General features: G+C 40.5%; 1 protein-coding gene and 1 long non-coding RNA gene across 7 annotated transcripts in view; one reads left to right on the top strand and one right to left on the bottom strand.

Moving 5' to 3' along the window:
- Positions 1 to 2,117: 2,117 nt before the first annotated feature.
- Positions 2,118 to 24,570, bottom strand: part of HNRNPA3 (heterogeneous nuclear ribonucleoprotein A3) — a 22,715-nt gene continuing 262 nt past the window's right edge. The window contains exons 1-14 of one of the 6 annotated variants that reach the window (XR_012154303.1): positions 24,172 to 24,301; positions 22,940 to 23,056; positions 19,631 to 19,733; positions 13,259 to 13,381; positions 13,023 to 13,169; positions 12,730 to 12,940; positions 12,389 to 12,478; positions 12,193 to 12,306; positions 12,022 to 12,096; positions 10,913 to 11,080; positions 8,238 to 8,363; positions 8,085 to 8,154; positions 4,234 to 4,309; positions 2,118 to 2,196 (exon numbers count right to left, since the gene is read on the bottom strand). Coding sequence is in view for 4 of the 6 variants with exons in the window: in XM_073305959.1 (XP_073162060.1) it covers positions 8,102 to 8,154; positions 8,238 to 8,363; positions 10,913 to 11,080; positions 12,022 to 12,096; positions 12,193 to 12,306; positions 12,389 to 12,478; positions 12,730 to 12,940; positions 13,023 to 13,169; positions 13,259 to 13,381; positions 19,631 to 19,696 (1,173 nt within the window). In the remaining 2 variants the exon portion in view is untranslated. Of the gene's footprint in view, positions 2,197 to 4,233; positions 4,310 to 4,968; positions 7,975 to 8,080; positions 8,155 to 8,237; positions 8,364 to 10,912; positions 11,081 to 12,021; positions 12,097 to 12,192; positions 12,307 to 12,388; positions 12,479 to 12,729; positions 12,941 to 13,022; positions 13,170 to 13,258; positions 13,382 to 17,045; positions 17,146 to 19,630; positions 19,734 to 22,939; positions 23,057 to 24,171; positions 24,311 to 24,570 lie in introns of those variants that run through there. The other 5 variants (XR_012154304.1, XM_073305959.1, XM_073305957.1 and 2 more) reach the window with 5 other exon arrangements.
- The window catches only part of LOC140895677 (uncharacterized), a 23,070-nt gene continuing 21,997 nt past the window's right edge, over positions 23,498 to 24,570 (top strand). Inside the window, exon 1 of the long non-coding RNA XR_012154307.1 lies at positions 23,498 to 23,759. This is a non-coding gene — a long non-coding RNA (uncharacterized lncRNA). The remainder of the gene's footprint in view (positions 23,760 to 24,570) is intronic.

The raw sequence follows: 24,570 nt of genomic DNA, 5'->3' as shown, positions 1-24,570 counted from the left end.
TTCCTTACTTCCCACAAAGTTACAATTGTATCCACAGCTGCTTGGCACTGGACCAGCATTTAAATGGTGGTAATTATTCTCCCCTCCCCAAGTATGGTCATCATTTGTCCTATTATCAATTGGCTAGCACAGTGGTTCTCAAACTTGTGTACTGGTGACCCTTTTCACATAGCAAGTGTGACCCCCCTCCTTATAATTTTTTTAAATATATATTTAACACTATTACAAATACTGGAGGCAAAGTGGGGTTTCGGGGAGAGGCTGACAGCTCGCAACCTCCCACATAACCTCATGACCCTCTAAGGGGTCTCGACCCACAGTTTGAGAACCCCAGGGCTAACAGATGGTTATGCCAAGACGTGGTAGAGGAGTGGGGAGAATCACATGCTCAATCCCCGGAAGAAATCTGGGGGGAGGGTTTCTAGCAAGTTAGGTTTAACACAAGACCTTAACAAGTCCTACCTCATCTCTCCTAAAAAACATTAAGAGCTGAGCTCAGAGAGCCACAAAACCGCCACATGCACAGCTTTCCAGTTTAAAGGGTGATTTCAGCACACATGAAAATACTAGATAGCCTAAGAACACAAAGCCTTTTCTTCCCAAGGTGCGAGTCTGGGGAATACAAGTTACAAGGGCAGTGGCAGTGCAAGTTTTCCTATGCAACCCTGCCAGTGTTACACAACACTGACCTACTATAGTCTCAAATCTCCATGCAGATTCAATTCATTTCCTGGTCAACTCCTCCAGTTCCAAGTGCTGCGAACGCTGGACTAGGAACTTTATTGACTTAAGACCACACATTTCATTCAAGTCAACTAGCATTAGAAGGGTTGCTTCTGGCCACAGGCATCCTTTTAATGGCTCTAAATCCAATTACTCAGTCTTCTACAGTACTATAGGAAGACTCAACAAAAGATCTTACTGACACACTATATGCTCGAAAAAGAACTTTATTAAAAAAATTAAAAGTCATGACAATTTACAGCTCATTCTTGTACAGAAAATGAGAAATATTTTAATTCATATATATGCATTGACAATACTTTGATATACACAGTTAACATTTATGGATGTTCTTTTCTAAACCTTGTTTGAATGCAAGCTGTAAAGTTTCACTACATTACCACCCTTTAAGCCTTTATCTGACATTTTAATTATAGATTTAATTTCTGTTTTCAAATCTTGTGACATTATCCTCTATGGAAGGGTCATTGTTCTTCTACGATGGATAGACTTGCACCACTGAGTTCAGGAAAAAGTTATCTTAGAGGTACAGGAGTCAACCTGCAGCATCCACAGTAGAAAAAGAATCAGATACATTAGAAAGTTAGCACACCCCAGACTGTCTTGGTATCACTACCATATTTTTAAGCATATTTTAAAAATACAAGTGGTGATAAATGGGATCAGATTGATATTTAAAGGAATACTCCAGACTGTACAATGAATAAAACAACATTTAAAGTGTCTTAAACATATAGCCAAGAGACAGTAAGCCAAGGCATTGTGACATTCTGATGCAGGACTACAATCTTTCCCTCCAACCATTAAAGTACTGGAAACCAGACTGTTTCAAAGTTGCACTATAAGATAACCAGTTTAATTAAAAACGTTCAGACTGATTTCCAAAGTTTCTAGCAGCAAACCAAATTTCAGTCTCACTCTACATCAAACTGGGTCCCTGTTGGGAAACAGGACAGTCCACACACACAGAATGGAGGGGACATTTAAAAATATATACACTTATTGAAAAGTTTTCATACTTTTAAGTATTTAATGAAATTTCCCATTACAGTTGCAATGTAGGAAAAAATGCCTTGTAACTCTTTATCCTGGATAGGAAGGACAGAAAATTAAGATTTATTCTCTCTATTATAAGCTGATTTTATCTAGCAAATTTCACACTCTTGGTATCCTAAAGTACTTTACAAAGCAACCAATTAGAAACTGGTATGGCAGTTACTTTGTTCACAAGCATGGCAGCTATTGCTAATTCAGCAACTGCACCAAGTAAATTGGTTCCAATATCTGAAGCGGATCCCAGTTTGGAGAAAGGAAAGTGCTGGTCATGAAAACAGGACAATCCTCACTCTTTAAAGTGCCTATGTAAATATTACCTGGAAGTTCAGATATTCAGGTATACCATCTGTCCAACTTTTCTTTAAGGTAATTTGTTCATCTCCTTGTCTGATGAAACTAAAAACAAAGAATTGGAAGACAGTAAGCAGAAGTAAATTCGTTCAATATTTTATATATCCATATTGAGACACTAATTTCAGAAACTCTGATATCCAAGCTTTACACTTAAAATATTAAGAAGACCTCCAAAGCACGTAAATCTACAGAAAAGACTGATGTTTTGTAGCTATTTTCTGGAGTCATCGGAAGAACCACCAATATATCAATCTTACAACTGAACTAAATACTTTCCTGGAACTGTATACCTAGATACCCCATACGTTCTTAGCACCTGAAGATGTTATAGGCAGGCTGCAGCAAATCAATGGATGATCTAATCTAGAAAAAAGAAAAGGAGTACTTGTGGCACCTTAGAGACTAAAATTTATTTGAGCATAAGCTTTCGTGAGCTACAGCTCACTTCATCGGATGCATGCACTGAAAGCTTATGCTCGAATAAATTTGTTAGTCTCTAAGTGCCACAAGTACTCCTTTTCTTTTTGCGGATACAGACTAACACGGCTGCTATTCTGAAACTAATCTAGAAAGTGACCCTTTGTTTATCATGTGCATTCAGAAGAGATTCCTCTTAGCCAGGGTAGGGAAGGTTACAGCAGGCAGGCACTAGCAGTTTTCAACCTCCGGCTAAGAAAGCATGCACCAAGGATGCAGCCTTCTGCCTCAGTACACAAAGCTACCTTTTCAACCTTGGCTCAACCTAGGGTGAGGGAAAATAGTGCATGATTACAAATTAAATGAATGATAATTAAGTGAAATTTTCATGGTGTTTACAAACATGCCATCTAAAATAAGTTTGACTGTAGAAAAAAATCTTTACTAGAGATCAAATGAGTCAATGAAAACTAAAAAATTTAACAATGATTCACTGTGTTTTCAAAGGTTGGATTTTTAGGTGCTCAGAGGCAGGTGCTGACAGGACTCAACTGGTGGGATTCTAGCACTAATGAAAATCCATATATGAACACTTCACAACTAAAACTGTTTAAGTGAAATGTGTTCATTTGAATTTTTCATTTTAGTGCAATTTAAGCAGACAATACCGGCTGCGTTGTACTTGAACTCGACTGTTCACTCAAAGTCTTAAAATATCAACTAGTTTTTACTTTTACTTTATCTGACTGAAAAGTTTAAATAAAAACAGGTCCTAGACTCCAGTGTAAAAAAGGGCTACAACAGAAACATTCCCCACCATGACAGCTTCAGATCTAGAGAGATGAACACAGGGAAAAGAAAAAAAAACAAAACACCAACCCAGCAAGCGTCCAAGAGTCAAGGACTGGTGTGCAACTTAGAGAGAACAAGTTATTTTATTGTTCTGTCCCCAAATAAATAAAAGCATTGTTTTGAGCTAAAATCCACTTTAAGTGATCCCTACTTGTTATAGGACATTCTAAGGAAAAAACTGCAAGAGCTAGAAAAATGAGACTGAACCTACATATCCTGATGTGTCATTTCCTTTGCTAATTACTAATGTCGTTAATGAGCCTAGACTTTTGCAAAGGGTTAGATCATTGTTCTCGTTAATAGGAGGAACGCTTTCATCTGCATTACTCTACAGTCACCATGTTAAAGATTATTTTGAATGGTGGTCAAAAGGTTGTTTAGAAGCTCTCTTAACAGCGGGAAGACTTTTATCCGCTGCTCAATTACTGATCCACATATTATTGCAAGACAGAGTTGAGAAATGAATTATACAGAACTGCTTTCAACCCGCCCCCCCAAAAATATCTTTAATTCTGAGAAGTGGTTTGTTCCTTCTGATCCAGCTCATACCATCTGTTTCTACTTTCTTGCTTAAGGCAGATGGTAGATTATAACAAAACAGTATTCTGAAATTTGGAGGCTCATGTCCACAAACAAAAAACTTAAAAAGGCAGCAAATGCTGTGATTTGCTAATATACTTCTTTCTCCGATCTAGGAAAAAAGCTCACTCAAGTTAATAAAAAGGAGAGAGGGGAGGGGGAAAAAAAAATCTAGAAGGGAGCGAGTTAAAGGGTCATGATCAGATGCTTGTTGTACATGACAAGTCTTACCTAGTCAGAAACCTTTGAACTGAAGAGGATATGCAAGACATTCCTCATTTTGTCAAGCAGCAGCTTCTCATTCAACCTGCAATGTAAAGAAATTACTCTTACCTTGTTTAAAAAAACCACTACTATTCTAATTCATGAAAAATTTTTAAAGGCAAACCTTACCTATCTCATTGCCCTTCCTTTCAGGTCTAAATGCTAGACCTATTGATTTTGTGTCAACTCAAGTGGCTATCACTCAAGGAGGCTCCAAAAGGTGAAGAACTCTTGCTAGACTTTCTTCGATATTTCAGCAGATTTAACTAGCCTTTGGAAAGCTGCTCACTATCAGCACAGTATCTTATGCCTTCACTTCTCTGGAAGTTGAAGCTGCTGTTGCTGCCGCTGCCTTGTCATTCTTTAATTATGCTGACTTGTCCATACTCAATAGGCTGCTGAAGTCCTGTCTGAGTCCTTTGATCCATACTTTGCTAAGAAGTACATCCTAGGTTCTTAAAGCTGGTTAATCACTGTCTCACAGCTTACACTTTTCCATATTGCATACCACAACTAAGCTACCCCACCCACTTAGGAACAGTTCACTTGCAGACTTCAACTGTTTAAAGTTGCAAATGAGTCTTGATTATAATCAATCTTGAAACTAATGTAGTAAGTTTTACAGGGCAACTACAGAGGCCTTGTTAAAAAGAACACTGTCAAGACTTTACCTCAACCCATCCTAATTCTTTTCCTACAATCAGATGCAGATCCAAGACTACCCAAACTCCTTGTTAGCAAGAATTTGCACATGCAAGTCAAGGAGTAATCTAAAATGTTGTGTGACTGCAGAACTCACCCACAATTTTGAAAGTATCCAGATCAGATGCCATATTTGATGTATCTTTTAAGTTTGGCCATTCTCTACAAGCTCCTTGGAGGTGATTTAAATCTAAGTGCTACCTTTTCAACTCCCATCTCAATGCATGCCATTTTACTATAGTCTGGATTCATGCAGATACTGGACTATTGGGGTTTTTATAAAACTACAGATAAAAATTTTAGAACGTTCCCACAGGAAAAAAACCTGAGCAGAGGAGAAAAATCCAGTTTGGTGCCTACTAACCTTGACAGTGTTCCTTGTTTCTTTAGTATTCTGAAATTTGAACACACTCCCATAACAATGTTTGGCAACATTGTTTAATAATCTTGATTTCTTCTACAACCTCTTAAATAGTAACTTATTGTAGTTTGACTGGTCGTAACTTAAGCCATTTCATAATATCTTTGAAGATGGATTCCTGTGCTGGAATTGCATTTACCTTATACTGCACATTGACTCAGAGGTGAAAACAGGTGAGAGCAATTCGAGCATCACATACTGTCAAATGTCTGGGGTTTTTCTTCTACTGACTGTATCCCTACTCTTCTGGGTCTGTATGACAGAAAGCACTGCTCTGGCAGAGTTGAGAGAAAAGTCAAATCAAGTAGAGGAAAGGATGACCAGTGCCTCAATTTGGGGTTCAGAGTAAGGCATTAAGCATACTTGCTAGGGCTATATACCACAATCTCAAAAATGGCAGACTGAAAGGGACCTTCAGAGGTCATCAACTTCATTTCCCTGTGCTGAGGTAGGACCAAGTAAACCTAGACAATCCTTGATAGGTTTTTGTCCAACATGTTCTTAAAAGGCTTCTAAATGATGCGGATTTTCCAGAGCCTCTTTTGGAAACCTATTCCAGAACTCAACTATTGTTATTGTTAAACAGAATTTCTTAACAGCCAACCTAAATCTCCCTTGCTGCAGATTAAGCCCATTACTGCTTGTCCTAACTTCAGTACATATTGAGAACAATTTATTACCATCCTTTTTGTAAAAACCCTTAATATTGCTGAAGACTTATCAGGTCCCCCTTCCATGTTCTTCTCCCAAGACTAAGCATGCCCAGTGTTTTTAGCCTTTCCTCATATGTCAGGTTTTCTAAGCCTTTTATTTGTTGCTCTCCTCTTAACTCTCCAATTTATCCACATCTTTCTTGAAGTGTGGCATCCAGAACTAGACACAAAATCCTCTAGCTGAGGCCTTACCAGTGCCAAGCAAAGAGGAGTAATAAACACCATCCTTCTCTCCCCTCCCATACCCTACATGGAGACACTCCTGTTAATACTCCCCAGAATATTAGCCCTTTTTGCAAATGCATTATTGTTGACTCATTTGTGATCCACTATAACCCCCAGATCTTTTTCAGCATTACTGTCACCTATCCAGTTATTCTGCTTGTATTCCACTTTAATACACCACCACCACCCATATCTGAATTGATTATGGGCATCTCTTAAGCAAACTGACACTGGTATCAAATCTAGCCCAAACAATGGAACTAAAGATTTCCTGCCACTAAAATATGACCAAGTTTATTTTCAAATAACCCTAAATCCCTTACTTGAACCCATATCGTCAGAAGTAAATGACTTGAACTATGACAGTTTGCCCATCATCATGAGGCTTTTTAATGAATTACCTGAGACTGTCAGGGATTATACCTGTGCTACTCTTTGCTCCAAGTCAGAAGGATGTGTCCAGAAAAAATGCCTAGGGTGTGTACAAGGAAGCATATAGCCATTAAATTGTTTTACAACATATACCTATTCTCTCACTACAACAGCAGGTTCAAATGAAATAGTTAATTCAAGAGAAAGACATCATGGCTGCTCTCTTCAAAGCACAATTTCATCCACAAAAATATCTAACTTCATACCCTATGGTAATAGGCACTTGAGTTTCACCCTTTTGAGCTTTACAAGAATTTGAAAAAGGTAAAAGCAAGTCCATCTCCTCTTCACCCAGAACTTGAACAAGAGACTGCAGATATCCCCTACATATCTCCAAATGAGACTGGAGGCAGTTTGAATGTAGCTAAAGAGAGTCTTGTTAAAATATTTATCATGCCTTATTTTCTTGCAGAGCCAGCACTAAGTAATACAGAACTACAAATTAAAAAATATGCACAAACCAAAAAGTAATTTGAAATTTTCATTTGAAAGTAAGCTTAATTCTATCATTCACAAACACTAGTTTAAATAACTCAATCCTAATACATCTAAACAAACTATTATGCAACATATGTTCTCTATTTGCATATATATATATATATATATATATATATATAACTCATGTCAATGTGAGTTATATATACATTGAGACTAGACCCCTTAAGACTGCAAATCAGCAGGTGTTTCTACAGTTAAAGTTAACACAAAATGGTAATTGAGAAATGCATCAATCTTCTCTATTAACAAGAAACACCCTGAACTACATTTCTTTATTTTTGTTAAAGTCTGAACTAAAATGTGGAAAAACTGAACTACACAAATATTGAAAAGTTAAAAATTCCTTAATTGTTTTTTATTCCTGGTACCACTACCACGATTTACAGGGCAATATACCTGATGTAATGAAAGAAAAAAAGAAAAAAAAAAAAAAAGAAAGACAAAGCTACAACAGATAGAAGACCTCAGGAATGTACATCTAATTGACACTACATTGCATTAATCAATAGCTGCACTTTTTTGCAAACTGTGGCTATGGCAGTCCTGAACAAGAAGGGTTTTTCTGTTTAAGCTGCAGTAACTTTTCTGACTATGGATCATCGTTCCTTCTGTGGCAGATTTTACAGTTCCTCTAATGCATTTGGGACGACTGTCTCAAAGTAACCTGCAGCTTTCCTGACAACTCCTCGCTCTCTCTCTCCTGCTAAGAACTGTAGCCTGTTGAATACAGGATAAGAAAATTATTACTCAGTGAACAGCTGTATAAATTCTTCATCATTGTCATCTATATATATATATATATATATATATATAAATAACATACCCACCCTTTTTCTGGTTCAGTTTAGAATCTTCGGCCACCATAGCCACCACTGCCACCTCCAGATCCATAACCACCTACGAGTAACACACACATATATTTTTACGTAAAATTTCTTTGCAAGCGTTTAAAATTTTTTGCTCAAAGGAGTTATATTTACCACCATAGGGACTGCCTGAGCTTCTGCCACCAAAACTGCCACCTCCTTTCATGGGTCCATAGTTTGACTGCTGTTGTCCACTATAATTGCCAAAATCGTTATAGTTTCCACTGCCACCATAGTTACCTGAAACAAATTTTATTTATTTTTAATCATCCCTAATTTACCATCTAAGGCAGCTTCAAACACAAAAACCTGAAGAACCCCTCCAATTGGCCTCTGGTTGTATACTTAAGCTACAAAAGTGAAAGGCAAACTCAAAACTGGTATTGTTGATGTAGCCCTTAACAAAGAAGTTCTCTCCCCCCCCACCAACAAAAGAAAAAACGTGAACCATCCATTTCTTACTTCCCCCTAAATCAGATGTGGTCTTAACTTTCTTATGAGGGAGAGCAATGTGGACAAGTTAGCGTTTATAATAGAGTTTTACACAATTCTGGTCATATGGCTTTCCACAGCCTCACACTAACCCATGCCAGTCCAACTTTCAACACCATCTTGGGGAAGAGAACATGTACTACCTCGCCTTTGACCAAGCGTCCACATCATTGTGTCACTCCTATTTCAACCTCCATTAAGACAGAAAATAAGTTTTTCTACTGAGGCACCCTAACCATAATTACCAAAATTAATTACCTTTCACCTGTAATTCAGTATCTCTAAGGCAGAACTTGTAGTAGGAACCCACAAATACTGCTATATTAGTTGCCGAAAAGAATAGGTAGATGAAGATTCTACAGTTAGAGATAACAGTTAAACAAGATGAACCCCTTTTAAGTCCTTGAAAGCTGCTAACTAGCTACCAACCAGACCTGGAAAAAGAAGTTATCCAGGAAGACTGAAGAGAGCTTGGATTTTTTCTTTATAGAAAAAAAACTCCTCTATCACCTCAGGCCCCACTCCTCAGTCTAGATCCAAAAAGGCCAGTTAACCATTAATGGCTTGGTTAGCCACGTACTTAACAAAAACACTATCTGGTTTAACTACTGAAATGCCTTTGTCGGGGGCTCTTAAGTCAGTTTAGGAGTGGCTGAACTAATATGACCGAGTTTAGCTAAATTTATGTTAGCCATTCCTTCACTGATTTAAGGAAGTTTCTGCCAAAGGGGTTCCACCGGCTTAACTAAATCAACTGAAAAGCCAATTTGTTAATCAGTGAGCTAATCCTATTAATCACTGCAATGCCTGAGAGTATAAAAGCCCCATAAACCCTGTCAACATGAGCAAAAAAATTTCCAATCAAGCCAGATAAGCTCATAAGATATAAAATACCTATATAGACAATTGTAATGTGTTTGGAAGAGTTTCCAATCAAGTTGATTGAAATTAGTGGAAAGACATTTTTGTTGTTGATAGGGTCTTAGTTACCTTTCAAAACAGACTCATCCTTTGGCCAGGTCTACACAGACCCCAGGGCAGGCCACAGGAGTGAGTTGTGGCATGCATTGCCAGGAGTATATGAATGTGAACTAGGTAGCTTTTATGCTCATGCTAGCAAGGTCTACACAGGGCATTTACAGCACAATGTTTTAGTGCATACTGCAACTCACACCCCCAAAGACAAGCCCTAGGTGGGCTTTGTGGGTATAGCTATAGGGGTATATTACAATGGCAGAGTGCTCTTAGTATAAGTTCAGCTTGTACCTTCACAACTGCTTTTGCTGGCATATCTTATTCCAGACACCAAGGGATGTACGCTACATTTGGAAAAAAAAGTTTTTCCAGTGTACCTGCATCCCACAGTAAGGATTTTTACCAGCACAGTTATGTTGATCAGGGATCACTCTCCTGACCAGTACAGCTATACTAGCAAAAATGTGTACTGCAGACCTGGTCTTTGTTCCAATACACAATTATACAACCAAAAACACTGAGTGTCCTCATTGAAAGCTGCATCTATAGACACTGGTGATAGTTCAACTTTTCAAAAATGCCCCTCCCTCCTTAGCCATTCATAACACACAGGGTCTTGTTAGCAAAGCAACCTTTTGCTAATAATTAAGCTGTATGTAATCCCTTTATTAACTTATATTGGTGGTTTGAGACTAATAAGCTTAATTGTCAAAAATAGCTTACATATCAAGATACGACAGTGGTAGTGACTAACTTCCTGACTTTTACAGTCTAATTAGTAATTTTGCATTCATTTCTTAATGAAAGAAAATGCAATAAACTGGAATACTTAGTGTTAGTATTTAAATGTCTTATACAGACTTTGATGTTCAAACCTTGTGGAGGATGGAGAAAGGGAAGTTTCATATCTTAACTTACTGGCCAAAATAGCAGTACACTGCAGGTTATGAAAGATGAAACTGAATACCTTCATGCCACGTTATACAGAATTTTGATATATTAAGTTGGGCATAGTCCTGGGAATGCTCTACTCCTCCTCGCTCAAGACATTAGACCAAAGTCTCTCCTCTATCTGCTTCCCCCCCTCACAAATTATGGTCATTGCTCTTTATAAGAATTCCTGAGCAATGGAAGACCGTACAATTAAGTATAAACATAAGGAAAATTCTCTTACCCCCTCTGTAATACCCTTATGTTGATTATATTTGGGGCCAAAGCCTAACCTCTGTCATTTCTAGAAGTGTTACTATATGCCATAATTTTAGGTTCTATAGAGTTTAGATTTATGAGCTACATTTTAAAGATCTGCAACTACTACTTACCGCCACCAAAATTTCCTCCTTCATTGTAACCATCGTATCCACCTCCTCCTCCACCACCACCACTGCCACCATATCCACCACCTGGGTTTCCGTATCCTGGTCCTCCTCCACCACCACCACCATAACCCCCTCTACTACTGTAACCAGGGCCACCTCCATAGTTCCCACCTAAAAAAGAAAGACTAGTCAGTGTACCACAAAAATTTAAGTGTTGATTTATGTAGAAAGAGTAAGTATGCTGCAACTGAAATGCTATGTTTTCTTCAGCTACAAGAATATTCTTTGATAAATTAATAGCTAGATAAGTCACAACACATTAGTCCATATGTCTGTACCAAAAGCAATAAAGTACCTTTAATTATATTTGCATCACTGCCATATGTTCTTGATTTATTTATTTTTATAAATAAATAAAAATAAAAGTAAATAAATAAATAAATGCACGCTGAAAAAGATTCAAATCAATATACTGCATAAGGGACCAATCCTGCAAACATTTCTTTGGGGAGTAACTTTACACACAAGAGTAGACCAGTGATCTCAATGTGACTACTTCACATGTGTTTGCAAAATCAGGTCTAAAATAGAACAGTGGACTATTTCCTCTATTGTTTTCAGAGGCAGAAGTGCCATTTGTCCATCAGCGAGATGTGTAACTTCTAGAAGTTCTGTCCAGACGTGGGTTTGGAGGCTTATCCAAACCCAAGTCAGCAGAGATTACAAGTTTATGAAATCTGTTACATATGAACCTCAGATATTAAGTCAACTTCCAGGTAATCTTGTCATGTCGGACACTTGAGGTTTCACGCAACAGCAGGCATAGGGACTGGAAAAAAGTTAACTTTCATTTAACTGTTTTCACTCAATGCATATTTGACTATCATTTACTTAAATGTAGATGTGTTTACGGCTCAGTTTCCACTTGGATCAGTTTCATTTTAACCAACTTGCTCATCTCTAGGTAAAATGAAACTGCGCCGGAAAAAACACAACAAAGGAAGTCATTCAACTCATGTTGCACAATATCCAAGTAAACAATCACTGCCAAAATAATCTCATTTTCCAAGTCCAAAGCCAGTTCTGATCGAGTGGTATTAGGATATGCTTACCATCGCCAAATCCATTATATCCATCACCACTTCCAAAGCTTCCACTTCTCCCACCACCGCCACCACCATAGCCTCCTGGACCAAAAAAAAAGAGGTTTTCATGAACAAATACAAGTCTGGTTGAGCCAACATCTCATTTTGATGAAATATGAAAGAGACTCAATCATCTACCTCTGCCACCAAAGTTTCCTCCTCGGCTGAAATTTCCACCACCACCACCACCACCACCTCCTCCTCCTCCAAAACTTCCACGACCCATGAAGTTGCCTGATCCACTCCCGCGACCTACAAGACATTTTACATATAGTAAATGAAATGCCAACTAATCTACGTAAAAATATCCCATTACGCACCACCCCAAACTCACCTCTCTGTGAGCTAGCAGTCTGCATCTCTTGCTTAGAAAGTGCTTTTTTCACTTCACAATTATGTCCATTTATAGTATGATATTTCTGAACTAAAAAATAAACATATTTTGAAATAGTTTCTCGTTTTCACTGTCCACTAGAACATGAGCTACACAAAGCTTAAATAAAAGCATAAGCACAGGTTAAAAGCAAAGATTATACTGCATGCAATACATTTCTTGTAGTGTGCTTTCAGTCAACTACTTGCTTACTAATAACACATTCCATGCATGGTTCAGGTCTATGTAAAATCAGAGTTATACTATTTCAAGTAATTTCACATTCTATAACAGTCACATACCAACAATTTTATCAACTGTATCATGATCATCAAAAGTTACAAAAGCAAATCCTCTTTTCTTTCCACTCTGCCTATCTTCCATGACTTCTATGGTTTCAATCTTGCCATATTTTTCAAAGTAGTCTCTTAAATTATACTCTTCTGTATCTTCTTTAATTCCACCAACAAATATTTTCTTTACTGTTAAGTGTGCTCCAGGCTTTACAGAATCCTAGAAGGCCAGAAATTATATTTAGTACTTTATATTTCTCAGGACTGGATATACTCAGTACAAATTAAATGGATTAACTTACTTCTCTAGAAACTGCTCTCTTGGGCTCAACCACACGCCCATCAACTTTATGTGGTCGAGCACTCATTGCAGCATCTACCTCTTCCACACAGGAGTATGTCACAAAGCCAAAGCCTCTGGAACGTTTTGTTTGTGGGTCTCTCATCACCTACAAGAGCATAAGAGACATAGTATCACCTTACTACCTTTAGATATTTACATTGTTTCAGAAACATTTTTTGAATTATGACAACTTACCACACAGTCTGTGAGCGTGCCCCATTTTTCAAAATGTTCTCTTAAGCTGTCATCTGTTGTTTCAAAGCTCAGGCCTCCAATGAACAGTTTTCTCAACTGTTCTGGCTCCTTTGGGTCATGGCCCTGCAAAAACAAGACATTCTCTCATAAAGCCACACCAAACACTTATGTCCTGTAAAGTTAAGTTTGGTAGCATTACTAACAATTCTTCTGAGTTTTTTTTTCATAATATAAATATTTACATAAAATTATTTTTGTTAACAATAAAAAATGTTTAACATTTGGTGAAGAACAACTGTAAGTAATTTCAGTTGTTAACTTCTTTAGTGATGAGTGGTTTTGTTTAGAAGGCTAGAATTCTGGTTTTGAATTTTAATATTAAGTTTGGTCCTACCTAGAGCTAGATACAAGAGTATCAAACAGTTTATTTTTAAAGTGTATCCAAGTATCTATGGCATGTTAATGCTATTTGATATGCAAGTTTCAGGAACTATACCCCATGGATTTCATTATAAGTGAACCACCACTATATACTGACAAATAGCTTCTACAGGGTTAAAAATAAAGCAAGACACCCCAAACCAAAGGCACTGTCAAGAAACTGAAGACCAGAGTCTCAGTGGTCTGAGAACATGCTGTTTTGCTAGATTTAAGTGACCAGTGATTTTGGGAGCCCAACTTGACATACTATAAAGGGGCCCAAATTTTCAGAGGATGAGATCTTTCAAGATAAGCAACCAAAAACTAAGATATAAAAATCAGTCACTTTTAGAGCATCTTGGCCCCTGTACAGAGGCAAATAAAGTTGTAAAAGCTTTATTATAGCAAGATTCAAATTTCTCCTTTGCCAACCTTTCTGACTAGACAGCAAGAATTCCAACCACCACCAGCCATTAGCTAGGTTAGGCTGAAAGTGTAACAAAAAGCACTGTGGCCCACACCTTGTCCAAGAGCGAAACAAGGTCTTGTCTAAATGGCAGAGTTGCACTGATTTACCTGAAGCTGTTATTTTAAAAACAGATTTAGTTAAACTGCTGCAAAAAGCTGCATGAACATGTGAAGACCGCTCTTAAAATGTGACTCTTATAGAACACCAAAGTGCTTCCCAATATTAGTGAAGCAACTACAAGTATTTTTAAAGAACATTTAGGTCATGTTAGAACATGTTCTATGACTTATTTTTGTAGATCAAATTTAAGACATTTTTGGAAATTTGAATTAAGTGTAAGCTTACTTTACGTCTTCATTCAACAAACATTTTTTTAAAAAGCCACATTGTAAAGTATCTTGAAACACTAAGTCTCACAACAGTGCTGTGTGAAAAATTGGCCCCAAGATGCTTTCTTGAGCTGTGCCCATCAAACAAGGTTAAAGCTGGAGGAACATCTACTGGAAAATAAAAGTAAGGAAAAGCTTGTTTCTAGTTTAGTTGAGCTAAATTTTAATGTAAGCTAGTAAAATGAAATGCAGTTTAGTTTTCCAGAGCGCAGCTTCTCAGGGCATTCTTTAACAGTATATTTTCAATTTTGTTTTTAAGTTTAAAGATGTAAGGGTTCTCTCCTTCCTATTAGTTTCAAGCGACTTAAGCAATGAAGGAGATAACTGACAAAGTACTGACAATGTACAACATTTTCTGGCAAACTTCCCAATTATTGTAACCACAGGTTTTACTAAACTACACAGTAGGTTAAAAATTAAGAGTGTTTTTCAAGTTGATACCATCTCTAAGTCTACTGGGCAACTCATACAACAGCTCATGTGGAAAAAGAGGAAGAATATTGTAATGTTTCATGAAAGCATAGTCACAAAATAAGAAATAGGAAACACCCCAGAGTGGAGTGCTGGCATAAGGCCCTGTGCACAATTAAAGCCCTACAGTGGGGATGTGCATGAGGGACCCATTGCATTTGCTCCCAACAGGCTAATGTGGGGCAGATACAGGGCAAGCTGAAGGACGGCTGATTGTAGATACAACTATATGGATCAAGTAACCCTGGCCTCAGACAGATGTGATCTGCCACTCCAATCTGCAAGTAGAGCATTCCAGTCCTCCTCTCAGGTTAGGGAAGGTCATTTGGCTTTTTTCAGAAAAAATGTTTTTCCCTTTGAGTGAATGCAATTTGGCTGCTTTGAAGGACAACATATTTGTAAGTTACTTGTTCAAGAGTGCTTAGCAAACAAATGCTTAAGACTGAATTTTGTACCACTTCTGGGAAATATTCAATTAAGTGGGTTCCAAACTATAGTGCAAAGACCTATGGCTGGTGGTTCATGAAGAGCTGGCTCTCATTTTCAGTTGAGAAACTGTATAGGTAGCAAAAGCATCCCCCCCCCCACATTAGTTTTATATTTTAAACTGACTTAGTTACTATACAAATAGTATGTAATGGTTAAGTGGAGAGGGGAGGATTTCAGGGGTCCTGTGACTGCAAGTGGGAGACATGGTTCTTGAAATACTTTAAATGGTCCAGACTCTGAAAATATTTGAGTACCTTTACTTCAAATACTTTAGTTACATCTGTATTTAAAATTTTTAAAGGTTCAAGTTTAGTCATAGTGTAATTACTGCTTGATACTAACTGCAATATAGTGTAATCAGCAGCATTCATAATTTTACATGAAGACTCAGTATTTAACCTACAACATGTTTTTTACATTTACATTAGCTAGCTTTGTTTTTGATTGTATATGGACAGACTCCTTTCCCTGCTGTGCCTGTCTGCTTTAGTCTTAGCAGGCACTGACTTTATAGAAGTAAAGGTCTTGAATATTTCAAACTTGCCTGCTCACATTAATGGAGCAAAAGGAAGTGTGAAGAAAAGCTATCTCAACATGAATTTTGTTTGGCAGTTCAGCATGCTAACAGAGAAACTGAGCTGGGTTCCTCCTTTGTTAAAAGGGATCTGCAAAGAGAAAAATTGGACCTGGGTCCCTTTTGTTCTTTGACATGTAGCAGGTCTGCCATTTTAATATAAATATACAAATAAGAGAAATTCAGGTCTTAGCTTATGCTCCAGGAACATGACTGGAGAACTGAAAAGAGTCATTCTTGGTGGAAGGGGAATTCTGCTATCACATTCTCCCCCTGGTTGGTGCACACACTGCAGCCTTTCCTTGGGATTTCACTGTGTTCTCACTGGGCAAGAAGGAATAGATCTTGGTGTATTAATTTCTCCCTGAGGCAGAAGGTATTTTGCTGGGTACTGCACTCTCCTCATGGCGATTTTTTTTTGGCATGAGAGTTCTGAAAAGGGGATGCTTCTATTTTAGAGAAGCTCTCCAGAAAATTATTTTTTTCCCCCCCTGTGAGTTTGTCACTTGTGAAGCAGGGGTACCTTGTTAAGGATTTCATTCGCTATGGGGACGGATGGCTGGGGTTTTCTGGATGTTAGTTTCTTGGGGATGGGATCAGCATTGTCCCTCAAGCGTGTGTGGAATGGACTGTAGTGTTAGTCTCCAAGACTGAAGATTATGCTGAATATTACACTTCTCCTATCAGCTACGTTCAGCCTGTTCTCTTCCCGAGCAGATGGTTACAATGAAAAGGAAACGCAGCCCCTTACACAGGAGAAGGGAAACCTGCCCCAAGCCCACACTGCGGGCCTGCGCGCCATTTCGCGGCGCCGAGACGCCTATGCAAGGGGCGCATTCCGGAACGAGAAGCGGCCAGTCTGTGCTGCGACCCGGCACAGGCAGCACGCTCCGCCGCCAGCCTCCCTCCTCCCTCCCGGCAGCCTAGGTCAGCTGCCACGCTCCCTCCGCGCGGCGCTAGCGCGGCGGCGGTTACCTCCATTTTGTGACCGGACACAAGTCGCCGCGTTCACCCTCGCCTCAATATGGAGCAGAGAGGAAAGAGGGATCACGTGATAGGGGAAAGGCGGGCTTGAAACCAGCGCGCGCACCCAGCTGTCGCTTACTGGCCAGGGGAGGAGAGCGAGGGCGAGGGCCTGTTCCTCTTTCTCCGTCTCCAACGACCTGACGGTATCTCCTGTGAGAGCAGCGTCTCTGGCCCCATATACGAGACCAACGTTTTCTGTTTGGTGCCCCCAGGATCGTTGTACTAAGCAGCCACAACAGGCGCGCATGAGGAAGGGGCGAAATACAAGACACAGCCGGGCGCGAACGCTGTGTCTTCCTTACGTCTCTGTACTTCCCTTGCACAGGCATCCCCAGATCCTAGCATTTCCACCTACATATGGAGACCGCTGCCAAAAACCCCTCTGCAAGCCCCCACAGCACTCCATAAGAATCCTACTTTGTCTGGATTCGCTGCAAGCTAGCCACTGAAGACTAAAAAGCACTTAAATGCAACACCAAATTAACTTTTGGGAAGCAGCTCCAACACCAGTTCATTTGTTTCATATTTATAGCACAACAGCTTCTGAGGATCACCCTTCTAGATTACAGTGCTTTCCCAGATTATTTACAGGTGCTGTTTTCACAGCCCCAGATATCAGTATCCTTTATCAACAGGAAAAAGGCATGCAGATAGGAACTGTGGAGAAGCTTGTGTTGGCACTGTCAGTGTATATAAACGGATCTGCAGGGACCAACCCTAGCTAAGAATAAGATATGGCAGCACAATCTTCAAGCCTATTCAACCACTAAGTATTTTCAGAGTCCAAAAGTAAGACTGACAGTTAGTGACAGTGTTTGGTGGACACACTTGTCCTGTGGAAAACTGGCTGCAGATTTGTCATGGCATTTTTAATCAAGAAAATCAGCACAATCATGGTAAATTTAGTAAAAGCCATAGGTTATGATTTTTTATAAAATACTTTAACATAATACCTTGTTAAAATCATAGGCCAGCATCTACAGCCTTTCCTCTGTTGTGTTCTCCTTACCCTGCTGAGGGGGCACTGACATCCACAACAATATCATTATCCTCTACACAGCAACTCTAATCTTGGCCCAATGAAGAAGGGGATGGAGGCTGAAGAGCAAGCCTGCCCTACATTCATACCAGTGGCAGCTCCTACATCCTGTAGGACTTAGCCTGGTTCCCTGCTCTGGATATTGCAATCTACTGCATGGAATCACATCAGCACTCAGGTTTGGCCTGGTCACCCCTCAGTCGTGGTGGCACTGCACCCCTGTGCACATCTTGCAAAGCCCTGAATGGAGAACCAGGCCCAACCCCATAGGAGCCACCACTGAGCAGCGAATGTGGGGCAGGCTTGCTCTGACATACCCCCATCCTCAGGGCCTCCCCTCTTCACCAGGCTGGCAGGCCAACCCACCTAGAGCCTTCCTGCATGGCAGTCAGAGAAACCACATCCATAACATTTTCACCACCATGAAATCTGCAGCCCTAAAATGACCATTAAACTCATTTTGTGCTTGTGGGTTCAGATGCTGAGTGACTGATGTTATTTTTTTGCATCTTTGGATAAAATGTAATAGTTATGGCATTGTTTTTAAAAGGTTTAATGACCACTTTTGGTACAAAATATCGTTACGCACAACTACAAAATGGGGAACAAATGGCAAGGTGGTAGTACCACTGAAAAGTATCTGGGAGGGTATAATAGATCAAATTGAATGAGACAGTATGAAGAAGTTTAAAAGGGCTCGTATTCTTGGGTGTATTAACAGGAGTGTTGTATATAAGACACAGGAAGTAACTCTTCAACTGTAATTGGCACTGGTGAGGCTTCAGCTGGAGTACTGGGTCCAGTTCTGGGTGCCACACTTTAGAAAAGATGCAGGTAAATTGGAGTGAGTCCAAAGGAGAGGAACAGAAGTGATAAAAGGTTTAGAAAGCCTGACCTATAAGGAAAGGTTACAAAATCTAGGCATTTTTAGTTCCGAGAAAAGACTGAGGGACCTGATAGGGAAGTTGTCACTTCCACGAGGTATAGCTCACTTCCATTCTCAGAGGTTGTAAGGAATGTTCATTTTAGTTACAGATAGCCTGTCTTGCCTCCCATTGAGAGCAATGGAAGGAATTCTGAACAAGGTCAAGAATTCATTCATTTACTGCTGATGCTCCTGTGATCATAAGCAGTAAAGCAGAAAACACCTCAATCAATAGTGAAAACTGGCAACTTTGAGGACATTTGTAAGATAAATTTTGTTATAGTAACTGTAGAGAAGTATAGATTTTATCTTGTTCTAAGAGTCTATCCTGTAGAAGTAATAAACTACACAACATTTTAGTAAACAAGTTTGTTGTTCAGACCTTGTTTTGTTTCGGTTTTTGTAATGCAAGGGACAGGAGTGTCTGAACAAGTGGTTAATAGAGCCCACCAGGCATGAATGGTGTAGTGTTGTTATATACCTGGCATAAAAGCATTCATACAGACAGACAAGACTCATCTACCCACACAGGAGAACCAGAATGAATTTAAGAAATAAAGGAAACACTACCTGTGAAGATCTTCTTCCTTTCCTCTTGTAGTCTTCAATATCTCTCTCCTCTTTGATCCCAGACATTTTGGAAGGATGCACTAACTCAATTGCTCCTTTTAACCTAGGTAACAAGCAGTGAGTCAGTATTTACCTCTGTGGGTCTTTCTTCCCCATATGTAAAGAAGCAGGCCTTTCCATGGGCTGGAACAAAAGAGTGGCTTTACTAAGAGGGACAGGGTATGCCAGTGGGGTAAAGCTCTATGAAAAAAATAGTAGAACAAGTTATGAGCCAGTAGATGGAAGCTTAGAGGAAGAGTGCTACAACAGGATTTGTTTGTGTTTAACCTTTAGGTTATTTTTAAGATAGTTACTCTAATTGCTAGTTAGGGAAGTGAGGTCTGAAAACATGTTTCAGAGCTGATTTATAAAACACCATGAAATCTGACATATGTTGACTATGATAGCTATACAACAGCAGATATCCACCTTACTACATAAAATTTTATTTCTCGTCTTAGATTCTGTTCCTGATATCCTTTAAAGGAGTGGTGGGCAACCCGCAGCCCATTAGGGTAAACTGCAGGTTGCCCACCATTGCTTTAAAGCCTCCAATGTTTAAAAAATATTGTTTGTTAACAGGATGATTTCCCTACTTTACTGGGTATGTTTCCCCGTGTGTTCTACTCACTGAACAAGTAGCCTACAAGACTGGAGCACTATAACATGGGAAAAACCATTGCCATAACAGCAAATATTGCTCTAATGCTTTACTTTAGACATTAATGCAAGAATCCTCTAATGCCACTGTGGGTTTCTGCTAGTTCAGAAAGTCCAAAATAGTGATCAGTTGACCACTAGTGATCTGTATATAGAGTACAACTGGTCACATGGTTTTGTCTCATCTTTGTTTCCCATTGTAAGTTTCATTAAAGCTAAAAACCTATAACATTTCTAATACCTGTCTTGTAAACAACTGCTTACAGTTACCAAGGGCACATGCAGTCACAAATAAGGGAGGTAGTCAACAAGACACTCTTCAAAATTGAAAAGCGTCTGAGCTCACATGCTAAATCAGCAGTTCTCAAACTGTAGGTTGGGACCCCAAAGTGGGTCAGGATCCTGTTTTAATGGGGTTGCCAGGGATGGCATTAGACTTGCTGAGGCCCAGGGCTGAAGTCAAAACCCGAGGCCCACTACCCTGGGCTGAAGCCAAAACCCAAAGGCTTCAGCCTCAGATAGTGGGGCTCAGGTTACAGGCTCCCCCCCCCCCCCCGGGCTAAAACTCTTGGGCTTCGGCTTTGCTTCCCCCATTTCCCCCGCAGCGGGGCTTGGGCAGGCTCAGGCTTCTGTCCCTCCTTGTGAAGTCATGTAGTAATTTTTGTTGTCAGAACGGGGTCACGGTGCAATGAATTTTGAGAACCCCTGTACTAGATTATTGTCCTTTAACAAGTGAAGGACAGCATGTCCCCTCTGCTCCCTGGTTATTTCAGTTAACACTGAAATTTAGTCCCCCAATTTCCTCTACACTTTTAAATTAATAGCTGGAAACGACTGCACACAGGTTTAGTCACCATACGAAATTTACAATATAATCTACTCAGCAGAGAAATATTCTGGTAAATGTATTCCAACGTGGGAGTAAAGTATAAGCTGAAAAACACAAGGACATTTTTTCTCTGCCCTGGTGATAATTCAGTCAGTTTACTAAATTTAGCTTTTATATACTGTCTTTTACAGGATATATAAAAATTAGTGATTTCAGTGTACTTTTTTTATTTCAGGCACTAAAGAATATCCTGGAAAAGGCAGAGACCCCAGTTAGTAAGAGTCAGATGTACAGTTCTTCAGAGGGCAAGTAGTATCATAATCTAAAATTATCCCATATATCAAAGTATGCAAAATATTTTGTTACTAATAAGAACCCCCAATAAGGGAAAAATAGTTTTAATATTGTATGTTGGTTTTAGATTTAATTCTAACAATACAGTTAACTTATTCAGCGAAATATAGCAATGTAGAATCTAGTAAATCAGGAGCAATTTTATGGATTATTCCAACAATGGTATTTGAAAAATGTAATTAGTAAACCAAGTAACTGCTTGACCATCACATGTGCAAGTTACCAAACAGAACTATTTGCTTTTTAGGTAGGCAGTCTACACATTTAATGCATGCAATAGATAAAAGTTTTGATTCTACATTAAATGAGAATGAACATTTATCCTGTAAACTAAAAAAAAAAAAAAGACAAGATTTACATAAAACTTTAATTTGACCAGATTTTAATCAAAATTTAAACGCTGTGATTTAAAACAATCCACCCTGTTTAGAAGCAAAAGCTTTTATAGGAGCATTTATGAAGTACCATCAGAGCATCTCTGTTGTCCTTGAACGTGATCTACCTCATTGCTAAGTTTTGTGCAGCTTCATACATGTCATTTCAGAAGTAAAAGTCACCAATTTCTCTCTCAAGATTCCTTACAGCAGATGTTGGAGAAAATAGGAGTCTATTCCCTATACACTTCAGAAGCAAGGAATTATGGGTAGCTGGAGGTGGTGGAACCAGGAATTGGAGGCAGTCAGGGGCTGCCAAAGGGGAGCATGTGTGGGTTTTCACGCATGCTAGCACAGGCCTGGGGGAGTTGTTAGAGGTGTGGGAGGAGATTCCCCAATCTGTTCCCCATTTTAGACCTCTATTGTGCCTTTTTAAAGTTCTAAATCCCCTCGATTTCCTATCAGCAGCTGTTGTCACCGCAAGCTAGGCTCAATGCAGGCCAGCACTAGCAGGAGGGGTAGAGAGATTGCCTGAAATCTGGTGCCACAATGAACACAGGAGATCAGAAGGAGATATTACTGTCTGCTTAGAGGCCAGCTGAATGCATGAGATATCAACTGGGATGCAGACAGGCCTGATGGGCTTGCAATCATGCATGACATTTGACAGTGCTATGTCTACAATGTGTTTCACACAAAGTTAGGGCACTGCATTTAAACACAGCTCTAGTTAAGCCAATTCTGACAAGGATAATATATTGCAAATATATCTGAAGATTCCTTTAAAACATAGTTTCATAAACAGAATTAAAACTGGGCTAGAAACAATGTAAATGGTTTACACTGTTGCAGATAACCCATTCCCAATATAAGCAGCATTATCTCTGGTGAAGAGCAGGAAAATATCTGATTAGGAACACCATGGATTTTCAAGCTTTATTAATCATGATCCACATTGTTAAATGTCAGTAGGACAGTTCCCCTACCATATGCAAACTGTGCAACATCCCTGAGGCAACTAAAACAATTGCTTACATGGAAAGTTATTCTGACCTGTTATACTACCGTCTGGAGTTTCCTCTCTGCCTCTTACGCAGTAGCAGTTTCTATAGGAGGCAGCCAGGTTCTCCCTTTCTTCTAGTTGCTTTTACACGCTTCAGGCCTGGATACCTGAGAAACGGAGTGGTGGAATCTTGCTGTGAGTTTCTACTGGGAAGGAATACCCACATCCCTCCCCAATGGATTGCAGAGAAAGGAACAGTTGTGCAATAGTTCTCTCCCACAGTTGGGGCATTACAAGATCTTCCATGGGTGGTGGTAGGATTTGCTTTGTATCTTATTCTCAGTGTGGGCCAGATCCAAAAATCTATTGAAGTCAATAGGAGTCTGACTGACTTCAGTGGGCTTTGGATCAAATTCCGTGAGGGAGACTCTTCCCAGAGTCGTGGCAGCTGCATGTTGGTTGTTTTGGTGGGTAGGACAGACTTTGGCTTTAGACGTTAGTCCCTCCGTGGGGACAGTGAGGATTGTGCTGCTGTGGGTGCAATGCAAGACTCTTCTGGGGGCGTGGAAGTGTCACGTATACCAGCCTCTCCCCCAGGAGGTGCAGTGAGAAGGATAGCATTTTGCGGTTCTCTACCGGGGGGGGGGGGATAGAAGTAGGATCGCATTTTGCAGCCGTGGGTTGTTGCGGGGTGTTTATCGCTCCCCACCCCCCGTCTTACACTGGAACAGCCGCTTTCTCGGGTGCCGACTGGAGACTGTCGCCGCCGGGAGAGGGGGCAATGCTGGAAATTACGCCCCTCCCTTGGGTGCGCGCGTTGGGGATTTTACTGGAGGCCCAGGCTCACTCTCCACCCCCACCCTCCCGGCGGTAAGGATATTACGAGCATTGCTGTTTCCTGGCCGGGCCCATAGTGTCAATCTCCCTCCCTCCCCCACCCCCGGAGAGTAGAAAGCTCAGAGGGCGCAAAATGGCGGCTGCAGCCCCATTGCTTGAGGGGCTGGAGCATGAAACACAGCCCTCCCCCCGCCCCCGGTCAGTGCGCCATTTCGCAGCGCCGAGGCGGCTGGGCCGGGGGAAGAACAGGGGGAGGGGGGCGTTATGCCACCAGCCCGCCCAACACACCCAGCTGCCTGCGCTCCCGTCCCAAATCCACCCGCATGGAGCCCCGCCGGGCACGAAAGCAGCGCGGCAGGAAGCGGCTTCACTACCCCTCCCTCGTGTCTGACCAGACAGCAGCCCCGATCCCTCCACGCAGCGCTAACGCGGTGGCGGCGATTACCTCCATTTTGTGACCAGACTCGTTTCCTTCAGTTTCAAATTCAATATGGAGCCGAGAGGGAGAGGAGAAGAGGGGTCACGTGAGAAGAGGGGAGGCTGGCTCGAGCCAGCGCGTGCGCTCAGTAACAGAGACTTGGGCAGAGCTTTCGCGCGCAGTGGCAGGGTCGCCTCCTCCCGTCCTCCCCTTCCCGCCAGAAAACCGGAGGCGGCGGCGGGCGCCTCAGGGCCAGCCCGACCCGTGACGGGGGAAGAAAGCTGCGAACAAGAGTGCTGTATGAAACAGCCACAGCTGGGAGAGGGGGAGGATACACATCCAAGATACAGCGTGGGGAGGGGCGGGGAAACGAATGTTCCCTGGGCCAGGCACGCCGTGCCTCCTGAACGCCATGCCCTGACTCTG

This window comes from Lepidochelys kempii, chromosome 11 (assembly GCF_965140265.1).
Source record: "Lepidochelys kempii isolate rLepKem1 chromosome 11, rLepKem1.hap2, whole genome shotgun sequence".
Taxonomy (NCBI): domain Eukaryota; kingdom Metazoa; phylum Chordata; order Testudines; family Cheloniidae; genus Lepidochelys; species Lepidochelys kempii.
The sequence above is the reverse complement of the archived record's forward strand: the minus strand, read 5'-3'. Positions and strand labels throughout refer to the sequence as shown.